General features: G+C 38.6%; 1 protein-coding gene and 1 long non-coding RNA gene across 2 annotated transcripts; one reads left to right on the plus strand and one right to left on the minus strand.

The window, feature by feature from the left end:
* Positions 1-82: 82 nt before the first annotated feature.
* On the minus strand, positions 83-15,361 carry LOC122662041 (ubiquitin fusion degradation protein 1 homolog). The gene is made up of 10 exons (XM_043857593.1): positions 15,319-15,361; positions 14,785-14,835; positions 12,665-12,742; positions 9,473-9,497; positions 9,343-9,375; positions 9,095-9,216; positions 8,856-8,986; positions 6,006-6,229; positions 416-657; positions 83-323 (listed from the first exon to the last, which is right to left on the minus strand). The coding sequence occupies exons 2-10, from the start codon at positions 14,785-14,787 to the stop codon at positions 228-230; spliced, it is 954 nt and encodes a 317-aa protein (XP_043713528.1). The 5' UTR covers positions 14,788-14,835; positions 15,319-15,361; the 3' UTR covers positions 83-227.
* Positions 7,061-7,479, plus strand: LOC122662042. Its single transcript, XR_006332963.1, has 2 exons — positions 7,061-7,384; positions 7,417-7,479. It is a non-coding gene; the product is annotated as an uncharacterized LOC122662042 (long non-coding RNA).
* Positions 15,362-16,165: the final 804 nt, after the last annotated feature.

The raw sequence follows: 16,165 nt of genomic DNA on the forward strand, positions 1-16,165 counted from the left end.
TTTTCCCTTTTTATATTAATTAATATTTTCCTCTTGGTAAATTCCATCTGAGACATATCACTCTAAGTTCCATCCCGAGCAATTACCAGTGCAATTTTTTTCTATGAAACTGAACACATCACTTACTATCTTGTTTATAATACAAAACACTTTTGTATTTCCTAATCCACATGATGAGAAGTGAAGTGAAATGCAGGGGTGAATTATACCAACCAGTGAGGATCAGATCACCCCTTCAATGAATACTTCTTTCCTGTGAATGCCTGAAACTTTGGCTCTTCTTTCTTTGGGGCCTGCTCTTGCTTTGTGTCCTTCGAAGGTTGCTGCCCAGACATACAAAACAATTAACACATTGAAAATACATACAGCACAGCTTGACAAGTTCTTTTTCAAATCAAACTGCAGTTATGCTTACTTTTTGGGTTTCTTTTTGAGCATGGTTCATAGTTGATCCAAACACAAGCTTTCCCTGCTGGGATTGACGTGTACTTTGTGAAGTAGACGCTGCTGAAGGTCCACCGTTGGCTGCTCCTGCCTGCTTGTCTTTGGATGTGGGGGATGAAACTGGAGGTGATTGATGCTTCAATGGCTTGCCATCCAAGCGTCTCCCAGCACCAGTAAATGGGTTGAACTTTGGTTCAGCCACAGCCTCTTCAACTGCAAAAACAAAAGCACACTAGCTGGTTTTTCCTCAAAAGAACTGGATGGTTAAGTCAAATTTAATACTCAAACTAGGTAACCACATGCAAGTGTTTCAATGCCAATATTCACAAATACTGACTCCACTACACTCATGATTGGAAAGTCATCTGTCCAAGCAAAGAATCAGAAAGCACCATTTTCTTGCTCTGCTTTGCAATGTAGAGGATGAAACATATACAGAGCAGGCCAAGAATCTGTAAAACTTTACACAGGGTGGAACCAAAGGTGGAACCATGGAAGTACCACCTTAGGGATTGAAGGAGGTTAAGTAGCATAGGGGAACTAATGATTGCTCAACCTGTTTTCCTCCTCTCGGTCAACCTGTACAGTTAGTACGACCATCACCTATTTTAACAGGATGCAGGTGTGCATGCAAGACAAGGCAAACCCAAAAAGTAGGCTTTGAGGTCTTTCTTTCTTTTCTTTTCTTTTCTTTTTTTTCTTTGGCGTGGGGTGGGTGAGGGGAAGATGGAACGATTTCTTTAATATTTCCAAATATTGTCAATTAGCTTATATTTTAAAAATAATTTTACAAGTTTTCAATGGGTTCAACTCAAATTAAAAAAAAATTGGAACTCAGTACAAGCCATTGCAAAATATCAATTTATGACAAATCCAGTAAAATAGATCCCTACACAGATCAATGCAAAATAGTAGTTTTCAGCAAAAGTCTATGCTTAACTATAGACCCTGGGACAGTGGAGTGTGGAGACAAAGAAAGGAGCAATGAACAACAGGGGCACATTTGTCAATGGCAACAAATAGAGAAGAAATAACTGCACCTAATGGGTGTGAGAACTAAATGTAGGGAGTGGATCTTATTGCCTCAAAGCCTCAACACTGGTAGTGGTAACAGCAGTGACTTCCGTTCAGCCCCACATGTTTTCCTGGTAAGGAACCATGCCCCAGGGTCCAGGTATGTACCTTTCTAATTACTAGGGGACCAAGAATCTATTGTGGTGACAGTTCCAGCAATTCTAGCCTCCAGATGCAAGTTCCTCTTCAATCATCTTTCACAGGTTGTTCCCACCTTTCCCTTCTCTGTGTCATACACCACTTTTTTAGGGGTCTGGATGAGCTTTGCTACATTAATTCCTTCTCTCCATTTCCCTCTGCTTATTTCTTGTAGGAGTCACAATTTTCAACCCAGTCTGCCTAACCCAGCCAATTAATGAATGAGCAGTTATCAGGTTCAGCCTGTCGGCATGATTATTAAACGGGCTGGGTTCAGGAATAGGGTCAAGATCCCTGGTGGAGGGCCGGTTAGGAGAAGAAGGGAAACCAGAGAAGAATCAGAGTTGCAGGGGGGGAGAGAGAGAGAGAGAAAAGATATCGCATAAGGAAGAGGGTGGAGAAGAGTGCATATGCACAGCCACACAGGCTACTCAAACCATAACTATTCTATTCTATTCAATTTATCTCTAACGATGGGGAATTACATCATATATAAAGCGAAATAAAAGACTCCTGAAAATAAAGACCAACTCTCTAACTAGGAAACTAAGAAAAATTAGGAAACCAAATACCCCATGTAAATAACTTCTAAAATAAACAGAACAAAATAAACTATAAGACATTATTTCTCCAAATAATATAAATTCCTAAAATCCTAGGAGATCCAAAAACTCAAACTGATTCATCTTTGTCTGGATACCCAACTGTGGTTGGGTCTGTCCAAGGTAGTGTATCTGCACCAATTCCCCCAATGTTGAGAAAAAGTCATCCACGGGTTTTGTAAAATGAGAGAATCAGCACCACTCGACCGGCATCCAAAAACATCGGCTTTGATGGGGCGATGATCCAGCGCATCTCATGATCAACCATCACGATCTTCTGATGGTCATCAGTAAACGACGTCTCTTCGATAATCTGATCGTGGGGTTCCACAACTGAAATCGGACCGTCGATCAATTCTTCAATTGCAAGCTTGATCGGACCATGTACTTCAGTGTGATTGTTACGTTCGTTGGCCACCTTTGATCTGCTTTCTGAAGATTCTATCATGCTTGACACCTTATCATAGTAGCAGTTATTATTATTGGCAAGCTCCCGACAACCTGTCTTGAAATCAAGAAGCCCTATATGGAGATCACAAAGTTTTGCTTGCAGTGTACCTCCATCATCTCTAATCAAAAGAAGTAAATTGTACCAATCAACCTCCAGGATGTAGTGGGTTTATGATAACAATGGCAGAATTGTAGATAAAGTGAAAATCATAATTAGATAGCAGTATTGTAATCATGGTAAGTTCACAAAAGAGTATAACGAATAGGAAGAGTAGACTTGGAAACAAATTAAAAAATATGACAGAAGGGGATAAAGCAAAAAAGGGAGGGGCAGTTTAGGAAAGAAAATAGGTAAAGAAAAGGGACAAAAGAAGTATCGTGGGGGTGGAGTTTGCCATTGGGATTTGTACTGTTACCCGAACCAGAGGAAGAGTGGAAAAATGGCAGAGAGGTGGACTGAGAGGATGGATGGGGAACTTGTGATTTCAAAGGTGCTACGGGTTGTGACTTGTGACAGAGGAGGCTGCGGCGACTTCAAAGGGGTCGCTAAAGGCTTCGTCAGTGGAGAGCTCGAGGTGGTGTAGCTACGACTTCGAAGGAAGAGATGGCGGGAACTTCGAACCAGGTAAGAGTTCTTTTTTTGGTTTCTGCTTCTCTTCTTCTGTCTCCCTTTTTTTTCTCTCTGGTTCTGGCAGAACCAAAAAAGGATGGTGGGTTGGGGGTTTTGGTAAGAGAATCGAAAGAGATGGGATTGGGGGTTTGTCAGTGGGAAACGCAGGGGTGGGGTGGGTCGCTGGATGAGTGAGTTTTTTTTCATTCGACCTTTGTTTCCGCAGAGACGACTCCCTTTTTTTTCCAGTCACAGAGGGGGTAACGAAGGGAGGGATTGGGGAAGACCTGGGAAAGGGGTTACTGTGAGTCAAGAGGTGTTGGGGAGATGGAAAGTGATTATGCAGGGGGGTTTTTTTTTTTGGTTACTGGCAAGGAAGTAATGGGCAAGAGAGAGTAGAGAAGAAGAATTGGATGAGAGAGATTGATAGAGAAAGAAATGAAAGAGGTTGATGGGGGGAAGGAGATGGATCCTTCGTCTCTGATACCCAATTGGTGGAGGGCCGGTTAGGAGAAGAGGGGAAACCTGTGAAGAATAAGAGTTGCAGGGGGGAGAGAGAAGAAATCGCATAAGAACAAGAAGAAGAAGAATGGGGGGGGGAGACAGAGAGTGCACACGCACAGCCACTCAGGGCCTCAGGCTACTCAAACCATAACTATTCCATTCTATTCAATCTATCTCCACCGATGGGGAATTACATCATATATAAAGAGAAATAAAAGATGCCTAAAAATAAAGACCAACTCTCTAACTAGGAAACTAATTCAAATAAGGAAACTAAGAACAATCGGGAAACCAAATACCCTACTGGGTTTGGGTCTGTATAAAATAAACTATAAGACATTATTTCTCCAAATAACATAAATTCCAAAAACTAAAACTGAACCCGGTTCATCTTCGTCTGGATACCCAACTGGGTTTGGGTCTGTCCAAGGTAGTGTATCTGCATAATCCGTTGCACCCTATCTCAGCCTGCCTGTTTAGGAGAATGTCAGGTACTTGCACTCCATCTCGCCCCTACCTCATCCTTTTCTCTTCTCTCCTTTTTTTTCCTTTCTAAAGTTTTGGATGAAATAACAATACTTTTATTATCCCGTGGCTGCAAAAAAAAAAATACAATGTATACATGTTTCTCTTTGTAGAGAAAGGAGTGCACTCACTTCATACGATTGAATACAGCCCTATACATATCCTGTTTATTCACCCCTCCCTTGGCCAATGAATCTGCTATAAAGTTGGCAGTTCTTGGTTTTCATAAGAATGAGATATTACCCTGGTTGCAAAACCTCCTAGCCCTCCTTATGAGATGTGCCAGACTCCATGGAACTTGTTCCTTCTTGTACGAGCCACTTGATCACTAAAGCTGTATCCCCCTCAATCACAAGATGGTCCAGGATGGTAGGAGATTATAAGTCCCCGTATGACTTCTTGAATCTCTGCATAGTTGAAATCTGGCCCTCCCAATAGGACCTGAAAATACCACCAGAATGTGCTAATTTGATCTCTAAATGCAACCCCAAGATCTGCTCGACCTGGATTATGCTACTTCCATTTATATAAAAAAAAAACTTAATCGATGATGAGGGGATGCTGTCCACTAAATGATCATCCTTTCTTCAGTATGCCAAGATTACACCACATTACTTCCCGTCTTCCAAAATGCTCCATAAGCTCTCTGTAAATGTGGATCTCCAAAGAATCTGTCCCCTTGCCCCAAAGGGGATGGAATTCGATAAGCAGGTAAGTCGAGTACATCTAAAAGACCTTCCAGCAACCTCCAAAGAGATCGAGGAAGTGGTCCACATTTCCTTTACAAAAGGACAATGAGTAAATAAGTGGTTAACAGAATCCAAGTCTGCCTGAACAAAAAGACACATTTGAGATTGGAGGGCCTTATGGGGCTCCCACCACTGCGGGGTCTGGGACTCTGGGGAGGGTCATACTGTACGCAGCCTTACCCCCGCTTTCACAAAGAGGCTGTTTTCCATACTCGAACCCATGACCACTTGGTCACAATGGAGCAACCTTACCATTGAACCAATGCCCGCTAAATGTCACCTGAAATCATTTTTTCAAGGTAGATCTTCCATACCAAAATCTTTTACTTTCTACAGTTCCTTTTTCAGTTTCTCTCGTGTTTTTCAATTTAGTTTAAATGCTGCAGATTTTGTGCTACCCATTGGTCCATTACTCCATTAGCCCTCACTCAGGATGGAAATATTTTTTTTTATGGGGAAGAGGTGGAATTTATTTTTTAAAGAGCGCAGGCTGAACCCACCTGACTATAAACGGGTTGGGTTTGAACTGACCTCCCATGGTCCATTTAATAATTGGCTGGATCTAAGCTGGGCCCAAGTTCTGTTATCCCACTATCTCAACCTGCCGAAAACTGCCGGTTTTTCAACCCCAATTTTCCTGTTTGTTTTTCTTCCCCCAACTAGAAATCTAATCATTGCAGAATCAAAAGCTACCAAAAATTCGGAACCAGCAATAGGCAGTTTTGTAAACCTACGTATTATACATTATGTAAAACCTAAGTAACCACGCATGTATGTAACTATATATAGGCGAACTATAGCAAAATTTATTTTATGACATGACAATTAAACCACAAAGAATTAGACATACGTGAGAAATTTGGAAAAACAGATGGTAAATGAAATATTGCAGGGAGTAATCAATCGAACCTGGAGCAGGAGCCTTGCTTGAAGGCACTGATGGCGCCAGTCTTTCAGGTTCCTTATAATCAAGAGGAGGTGCAAAATCCACCTCACAATCTGTCTCAATGATACTTATCGCATTTGAAGGCTTTGATTCTATGATATCTATGTAATACTTCTTATTGTTATAGGCTACCATGATACTGTCCCCAGTGGTTAAGCAGGAGAAGTTCCTCAATGTAGTCTCCAATCTGCAGAATAAGGAAAACTTAGGCAATTAACCAACTACCACACTTGATGATACAGAAGAAACAGGAGAAGCCCATGAAGATTCCTAAACTACAAAATACATTTTTCATAGAAATTGTCATCAATATGCAATCAGTTAGGGGAATCTTTTTTGCGATTGACAGCGTATTCTGTTGAAAATTAGAAAGGAAACTACCACATATTTGTTGGTTGTGGGATACATCTGTAGAATGTTTTTAGAACTATGTCAGTAGTTCTTAAAGTTCAATTGACGAGTTAAAGTACTCATTTCTATTCATGCGCTTAATGTGTTGCTGTAGGGCAAGATTGATTGGCTGATTTTGTTAAGCTATTGTTGGCCAATTGACTTTAGAGTTTAGACTACATGGGTGGAACATGGAATGAGACACATGGTTCTATTTCTCACTTGAATTTTTGGTCTATTGAGGTGGATGGGGTTATGCTTGTCAAGAGGAAGAAGGTATTAAACTCAGTGTAGTAAAGGCATCAATAGACAACACTGATCATAGCATGAATTAGAAAATTAATATCATCCTCTATGCTGTATGTTCTATTCATCATTGTGAGGCTCCTTGTTTCCCAAGCTATCCTTTTCTTGAACACATGGAGAGAATATGAGGACGGAACAGTGTCCTGCCAGGATTGTGCTTTGTCGAACTTGGCAGAGCAGCCACTGTGAAAAACTTGACTAAAAAAACTGCTTTTTATGTAAAAAATATCCACACTTTTTATGTTATAAATATCCTTTCAACAAATATTCTTGATGTTTTTCACGTCGATGACACCTGCATCAACTAGTCAACAACACTTTTTCTAGCAGGACAAACATGATCAGTCATGGACTGGCTACCTTTTACTAGACTATCACATGAGCAAACATTTCTTTCAGTGGCCATGTAGTAATGGACTGGCTGCCTTTAAGAAAGTTTATCCCATGTGAAAACACCTTGCTCTTCTTTTTTCTAGTGTCGCGACTTTTTGAATAGTCAATGTTGCTTCCATCCTCTCTCTTTTAATCTCCATGATAGCAAGGGATGAAAATGTTAAGTGTGATTTGCTAAGCACTGATACCTTTCCCATCCACAAAACTAGTTGAGATGTTTTCTGAAGACCTCTTCAAACCAACCCTCATGATGGTACACGAACTGAAGCGTATCTAGATTTCTAGTTCTAATGTCAGTTCAGTATAAGGAAACAATGAATGTGTGACAGAAAGTGTGGTTAATTAGGTCAAAATTGGGTTTTAGAAGAGCTTCGCGACAAAGAAAATCAGTCAATTTGATGATCTACATGGCATCAAATTAAAGTGGATGACTGAACAGACCCGAAAATTACCCAACCTTATAGCAAGGTATTTTGTAAGCCCAGGTAAGCACTAGTTTACATTAAAATAGCTATACTGCTTACCAAAGATAAATACATAAATTTATGGAGAAAGAAAAGAGCAAAAAGGAGAGGGGAATAGGATCTTGGTATAAAATCTCTATTGGACAACTGCAAACCGTGGTTTAGTGGTGCTATGAAGCACAGAAAGCACAAAATTAAAAGCTCAAACAAATCTTCATGACTCAAATATATTGAAGGAGTTTTCATTATTTAGAGTCAATTACAAATAATAGAGGGGAAACTGAAAAAGACGTCACCCATAGAATTAGAGGAGGTTGGGTGAAGTAGATGGGGGTGCTTCTAGAGTGTTGCGTGATAGACACAGTACTCTAAGGAAAATCTACAGAACAACTACATTATAAGACCAGCAACATTATATGGAGCTTAATGTTTGCAGACAAAGGAACACTACATATACAAAATAAATGTAGCTGAGGAGGAGGATATCAAGATGGATGTGTGGAAAACTAGAAAAGATAAAATAGTAAATGAAAAATAAATAAGTTGAAGGAGCATTGTTTAATGTGGTATCAACATTTGCAGCCTATGACTTTGAATGCAGCAGTAAGGAAGGATTAAAAGACCGAGAGTTTGACCAAAAGTGACTTTAAAGAAGAGAAAAATTATATAAATAGCCAAGGCTTGACGACTAACATCCCCTTAAATAGAGTTGAATGGCAGAACAGAATTTGGTAGGCTGACCCCATTTAGTTGGGAAAAGGCTTACCTGAGTTGAGTTGCTAATTTAAAACCTGAATACTGATCCCCGCTACCAAAACCAAAGGCCAACAAAAAGATGAACCTACAGACCGAGCTCGCTCTATCAAACCTGTTGTGCTGTATCACCTCAGCCTACATTATGGTACTCCACTTAAAATGATGCTCCGGCATCACATGGCAGATAACCAAGAAATTTTCCAATTTATGTTGAGTAAAAAATACGAACATAAAACATCCATGCATGTCTTTGAAGTCTTACATATATCTACAAAAGACCGCCATGTAGTGAATTTTACAGTCTCTAAAGGGGACAACATTCCACCATGGACGGACGCTACTACATATAACATGAAATATCATGAGCAGAATTTACTGCTTTTCACATGAAATGGTATGTTATGGATTCTAGCTGGAAATACATCTTTCAACTCATCCAAAGTATCAAATTTGGATGACGTTAAAAGCAATGTCTAAATATTAAATTGAAAAGCGTAATCTCACATGGCTTTTGGGTTGGAGATATCTAAGAAGTCCTTTGTGTGAGGCTGCAATTTTACATATGTCCCTTTTGGAAGAGTCACGTTTTTCACCCGCACAGTGTCTCCTTCTTGTAACAGCATGTTTTCCATCATCTAGAGTGAAAAAATTAAAAGAAAAACATTAGAAGTCTGATGCTTAGAAGGTTATTCAATCTCAATAACCAAAACCAGAAAGGAAAAAAACAATACTAAGCAGCCTACCCAATATGGCATGTATATCATGCCTTCTTCAGCAATGAACTCCAGCACACCGCAATGTGAAACCCGCTCAGCGGCAGCATTTCGAAGCTCAAACAACATTGGATAATCGATATGAAGAGATGCTGCAGAGAAAAGTTTTAGTATCAAATCTGCTAATAAGGTCTGGCAAGACAATTGCATGATTCAAACGAGGCAGAAAAGGTTAGAAAAGTATAATAAGAAGGATGATCAAATTAAAAACTACTCACCAAGACGGTCAAGGGCCGAGGGAGGCATTATAACTAAAACAACAAACACAAAATAAAAATCAAGATGAATTCACAGCAAAATTGACAGAATGCTGACAAAAAATGGAACTTGATTAGAAGATGAACTTACTCTTGTCTCCACTTTCTAACTGAGGCTGTAGCAGTTTGCATTTTATATTTTTAGCCCAAAAAAAACAGAAGGAAGAAGGTAACAGAGTTAGAATGCCAGACACAAAAAAGGATGAGAGGGGGTGGGGGAAGATTTTTTTGGTGAATAAAGATTAAGCTTATTGTTAACACCTAAAAGCAGAAGAGGGGGGGGGGGGGGAGGAAACCTATTCTCCTAGGGTAAAGATTTAAGTTTATTGTAAACATCTAAAAGGCAAGGGGAAGAAAAACAAACCTTTTCTCTTATGGCAGAAAATAAATGAAGGAAATATGACAAGCCTTACAAGCAACTGACTGACTAAATATCTATATTAGTATGTTACATCCCTATCTATCCTCCATTACAATGACTACAGAATAGTAATAAATAAGGTCCCAACAAAAAACCTCAAGTAAAGAAGTAAATATTTTGTTATCAGTACATGGTTTGGAAATATTAGAGTACAATAAGGGGAAGGGAGGGTGAGAGAGAGAAACAGAGATGTTCAACATAATCATGATGTGTAAACAATGTCCCAATAAAATACAAAGTAACTTGTTAGGGTAACAAGAGGCTTGACCAAAAAACTATCACTATCTCTAAGTTGGAGTCATGATTCGGGGTCTCAGTCTCATGCATAGTTTCGGCCAGGTCAAAAAACTGAATTGTCTCGACCGAGCTTTTTTTTTTTCAAATTTCAGCCCTTGGTTTCGGGGGCCATATGACCTAATTAGGTCATGAAACTTGTGGAACAGCCTATTTTAGGCCCTATAAACATAGTAGAACCCTTAGTTTTTTAAAAATCACAACCAAAGTGGTAGTATATATATATATATATATATATATATATATGTGTGTGGGTGTGTGTGTGTGTGTGTGCTGATATGACCTATTTCAAACAATCTTTAGTATTAGAACACATATGATTCAAGTAAAACAACTTAAATAAGTAATAGGAGATTTGGAGCAAATCTACTTTAAATGTTGTTGAACAACAAATCCTCTTGTTCCATTTGGGTAAAATTTGGAGCAAATAGGAGAATTGGGGGGGTTTCTTCAAAAACTGACAAAACCAGTCAAAATTTCAACCGAGACAAGTTGAGTTTTGGTATCTAAATAAGGTGGATTGTAACATTTTGACCCAATATGAAATTTCGGTCGCTACTATGTTCTTTTCTTGTTTTGTGGCTGGTTTCAACTCAGTATCTTGAAATACCAAGATGCTTACCAAGATCTAGTGGCGAGACATTGTTGAAGTAATTTATTTTAGTTTCAATCATTTCCTAGTTAGAAAAGACCAGTGTAATTAAACCATTCTGATCATTTCACATTATTGCACTAATTAAAGATTATTAGGGATTCAATAAAGTTGCTATCTTCATCTATCAAAAGAGATGGGGAGGGATGCAACTTCCATTTGAAATTCTTTCTTCTTTCCTTTCACTCAGATCTACCTTGAACCATTCAAAGCATTTTCAGTTCAAAAAATAGTTGCTAATGTCCTTTCACTCAGATCTACCTTGAACCACTCAAAGCATTTTCAGTTCAAAAAATAGTTGCCAATGCCCTCTCAGAAGGGTGTAAATACATCTCCCAATCCCACATACTTAGGAATTCACAAGTTTAATCCTATCAGGGATGTCTCAGAATCATACTTTATCGCAAGTAAACCTCCTGCCTAGGTCTTTGTCATTGTCTGGTCTCACCCACATTTTATCACAACCCATGTAGGACCAACTTCAGAGTTCACAACTTTAATCCTATCAGTGATGTCCCAGAATCATACTTTCTCGTAAGTTAAATTCCTGCCTTGGTCTTTGTCATTGTCTGGCCTCACCCACCTTTTAAATTTTATCACAACCCATGTAGAGCCACCATAAATTATTCAACAGATAACCTAACCAGGAGTTGCATAACATAGATCATTAATCCTAAATTTGCAGGGCTCTAAGAGCTAGTCCAAGGCATCAAAAATTCCGAAGCAGTCACAATTTTGCATCTGTTCATGCAAGTTTGGCATGATGTACTCAAAACAAGTCCACATTAGTAGCAGCTTACTTTCAGTGGGCATAAACAATTTAGCATAAAATAATATTTATCATAAAAGAAATCCATGGATAATCTCAAAGAGGATTTACATGAAAAAAAAAAAAACTACATTGTATATTGTCCCCTAGCAATGGATCTCACTAACTCGGGCAATGCTAGGTAAAACCCAATCACAATCAATAGAAATAGCAAGCAAAATGCATTCCAGATTGGCCTCTAGATCATGTAGCCCCAGAGACAAGATTTTCCTTTTCAAAAGGGAGACTGAAGGGGATTTTTTTTCTTTTTTTCTTTTTTTTTTTTTTGTGGGGGGGGGGGAGGGGGGAGCCAGGGCAACAGCTAGGTATTTAAGACTGAGTATCAGCAACTTACAGGTTTTAACTAAGATGGGAGAAGTTGATAGAAAACAAAATAACAAAATAAAATTTCAGAAATTTTAGTGCAAAAACTGAAAAAAAAAAAAATTTATCATAATCCATCAGCATTATCTTTCATTACAAGAAATAATATTCCAGTTTCTTGCCACTACGTCATGATGCACTACAAGATTGTAATAATTTCAGATACAAGAGCAAGAGCACCTCAACTCGTCCGAACTATTCCAGCCCTAAACTCACACATGTCTTTAGAAGCGGTTGTAGACCTTTCATCCTTGGAGGTACTTCAAGGTATTTTATTTTAGTCTAAAGAGTGACTTCACAAGGTTTAGAAATATTTTGAGATTTAAAATCGTACCCTTGCTTTAGCACTCGCAATCTACACCATATCTTTCCCTTTTCCTGGTCAATCATTTTAGATACAGATTTGGCTCTGGTCCACATTCTGAGTCAACATTTTATTGGCAGAGTATACTAAAAGGCATTGACACCAAGGAGGACAGTGGAGGTTTCCACTTTTCAAGGGTTGTAAACTGAAATTTACTTAAGGAATTTTCTTTTTTCTCTTGGGGATGTTTCAAGTTCAGGAAGAAAAAAACAGGTAATTCTTGCAATTTGTAAGCTAACCAAGGCATGATGAAGGGTGCACAAAGAGATAACAACCACATAAAATAGCCAAAAATAATTACATAAGCATGCTTGTATGGTAAAGTACAAGTATTGAGGTGCACTGAGAAGGCAGTTCAACCTTATCGATAAAAGAAGCAGGGTAACAACGGTATGTCTGTTCAAATGATGTTCCATGGTATCCATATCCTTCAAAGAACTGCAATGCCAACAACCAAGGGAAGGAAAAGACAAAAATCAATTTAAAACATTTATCGACCATGGGTGAGAATATACAACTGTAATTTTATTCAAAACTCAATTACACAGACACTACACAGTAAACTCATTAACATCCTTTGCAGTAGACCATTCCTTAATCTTTGCACGAAGTGATACTTGATACTTCGGAAGTATGGCATCAAATATTAAATCTCACACAGGTTTCAGTATTCAAAAGTATTACAATTTCAATCAAGTTGGATGGTTTCAAATTGGTGAAAATTTTTTATTCTTTGAAGGAAATAAAATTCATGTGTTTTCATCTTTCAGCATGGGCCCAGTTTCGTTCTCCCATTGGTTTTGCATACATCCAATTTTAGTTCCATCTTACTTCCATGGAGGATAAATAAGTGTACATGTCAAAAAATCCCACCAAGCTTTCATTTGTTCTACAAGGAGGTACCATCTGTTTATCATATTGAACTAGTATATAGAACCACTCAATCTGGTTACTGATTTCTACCTGTACAATTGGATGTATCTTATATACATAACAATAATCACTGTTTCTTTCTAGTAATATAAGAACACCCTCTTACATTCTCTCTTTTTTTTAAGCAATTAAGGAGTGGAGCATATAACCTCCAGGATCAGAACCCTACTCTCCAAATATCCCCTTTCCACCTTTATCATTCCTCTTTCCCTTAAAATAAATAGTAAAGCGACACAAAGTCAACTTCCTAAAGGGGGTACCCAGTGCACGAGGCTCCCGCCACTGTGGGGGGGTCTGGGGAGGGTCATAATGTATGTAGCACAGAATCAACTTCTCATTGAATCCTAAATATTTATGTTCTACGTTTCTTGGAAGACTCCTGTTCCTAGAGATCTTTAGGCATTGATGCATCACTGTTATGTTTGCAGTGGTTGGGATTAAAGCAATTCTTTAAGCATTACGTGGAGTTAGACAAGGGAGTTGGTAGATTCAAAAGAGTATAAGCTTTAGGGCATTCTAATTCTAAAGCTTTTTTGATAAGAACATTGTCATCTTCTGTGATTCTGATGGCAACCTTGACAAAATATCCAGCCTCTTGTAGACAAATGCCTATCTTCAACTGAAAAAAGGACCGGTCTCCCAAAAACCTTGACCAAATAAATGTGGTTTGTCAAGTGATAAGGTTGTACCAAAATCCAAACAAATAAAATAAAGAAAATTTGTTTAAGAAAACATCATCAAAATATATGCATGTAATTGTATTTTAAAGCCGACAATAAAACTAGATTGAAATGAATTGGAATCCTAGATCAAAGGCCTGTTGAACATCGGGTAAAGTTTGGCTACTTTATTATATTAATCGTTGCACTTCGGGTGTACCAAGATCAAACAGTTCACCCGGACAAAGATATCAACCTATCAATCAGTCAATATACTGTCAACTGTCCTCCAAGAAAAAAACAAAAGATGCCTAAAGCACTACTCATAATCCAATACTCAGTGCTGTGTAAGATGCATAAATGTGGCATCATAGAACTAGAATGAAATCCACACAACAAATATGTCAAGTTTTCTGTATTCCGTGGTTCAAAATCCAAGCAGGATGCCTACTCAAGCTCTTCTCTTACACAGATTTGACACTGCCAGTCACATCTGCTAGCAGATCAACTAGACTGCATTCACTCATATTTTTCACAACCATCCCAGTCCCAGGCACCAAGTAGTATTCTTCTCAGTCATAAACGTGGTACGTATGCATAATTGAGTTTAATTAACAAAATATTGGTATTTTCTTGACTTTTTTCCCATCATATTCCAATCTTCTATCCAACAAAATCGGAAGTATTCCATGCTCATCTAGAAGCCTATACAAACAAATCTCCACATGTTAACAAATAAAGCTTTCAGACAAAAGAATAAGGTTCACAAATAAAGCTATAACATCCTATATATCACAACTACAAAGCTTTTAAAAGTTTACTCTACATTCAAACGCCTGATTAACCTCTATTCCCTGAAACCAGTAAATCTATGATCACAAAACATACCATTGTGACAGAGATTCAGTGACAGAAGCAGGTATCACCCTTGAGAATTCTCTATAAGAAGACCAAACCACCAAAAGTTAGATAACGAAATACCCGATATCACAACTACAAATTCGTGCTTGTCTTGAGAACAAGCTCTCTGATTAATAAAGCATCAAATTAAAGGTAAATGATTATAGCATCCATGGAATCTTACACAGCCAGAAGCAAATAATAACCGAAAAGAAATCTTAAATACAATTAAGCAAATTTTCCCTTATTAAATTCAGTAAATCACTAGTAAAGGGGATAGATATTGTTGGGAAAAAGAAAACCACGTCGGAGTAATAAACCATAACGGAGACAGAAAGGGAGATTCATCTAGTGATGATAGAGAATTTAAAACGTAAAAGCTAATACGATCAAATGTTAAAAAAATAAAAATCGACACAGACGAATCAGATAAGAGCACATTACGAAAGCAACACTGAACTCAAAACAAAGTCCAACCAAGCAAAAGAGAAACAAAAAATTCGAAATAAAAAACGCACTACCTTGAAGCCTGAAGGTCGAAAGAGAGAACGACGATACTAAGAGGTGAGAAATCTCAAAGAGTATAGAAGATGCCCTCGGGAAGCTGAACAGAGGACTAGTCGACGATTTTAAGAGATTCGTGTTACAGGAGGGGAAGAGTGAAGAGAAGGTATAACTTATACGACTAAAATACGCTGTGGTGCGTATTATCCAAGCTAACTCTCCTTTTTATTATGCCACGTAATTACTATGCTGGTAAAGGGTCCATTGAGTAGTGCTTCTGGGGACCGTAGGATCCTACACCGCCATTCCGTTGATTTGCAGTTACCGATCCAGCGAAGCAGTGCCAGATCTACCGTACACGTGGTCAGTGGCCTATTTATCTTTACGGCACGGTCCAGTTGTATGTTAGGGTCTCTTCTATTGTGTTTGGCATAAAATTTTACGCGTGGGATATTCATGCCCACATGGGATAGAATCTCCTACACCAAGTGAATGGGAGCGTGAGAGGGGCACCACGGTTTTAGGAATTGGTATCGGATTTGCGATTATTCGATTCGGAATAGATATGATTATTTTTTAATAAAAAAAAAGAAAAGAACGTTACCCGATCGTGTGTTTTGCGTGGCGACCACACCCAGACACAGAATCGCCTTGGGGAGTCATGGAAAATCCACCTTTCTTTACATGGGAGCAAGGCGGTCATTTCCAGATGCCCCAAGGTGGTTCTATGTCTGAGCATGGTCGCCACGCTAAGCACAGGACCGGGTAGCGTTCTTTCTCCCAATAAAGAAATATTGTTTTGATTTGGAATCAGTATTGATATGGCCTTTTCATATCATATCAGTATCGAAATCGACAATAACTC

The sequence above is a fragment of the Telopea speciosissima genome, chromosome 5 (genome assembly GCF_018873765.1).
Source record: "Telopea speciosissima isolate NSW1024214 ecotype Mountain lineage chromosome 5, Tspe_v1, whole genome shotgun sequence".
Taxonomy (NCBI): Eukaryota; Viridiplantae; Streptophyta; class Magnoliopsida; order Proteales; family Proteaceae; genus Telopea; species Telopea speciosissima.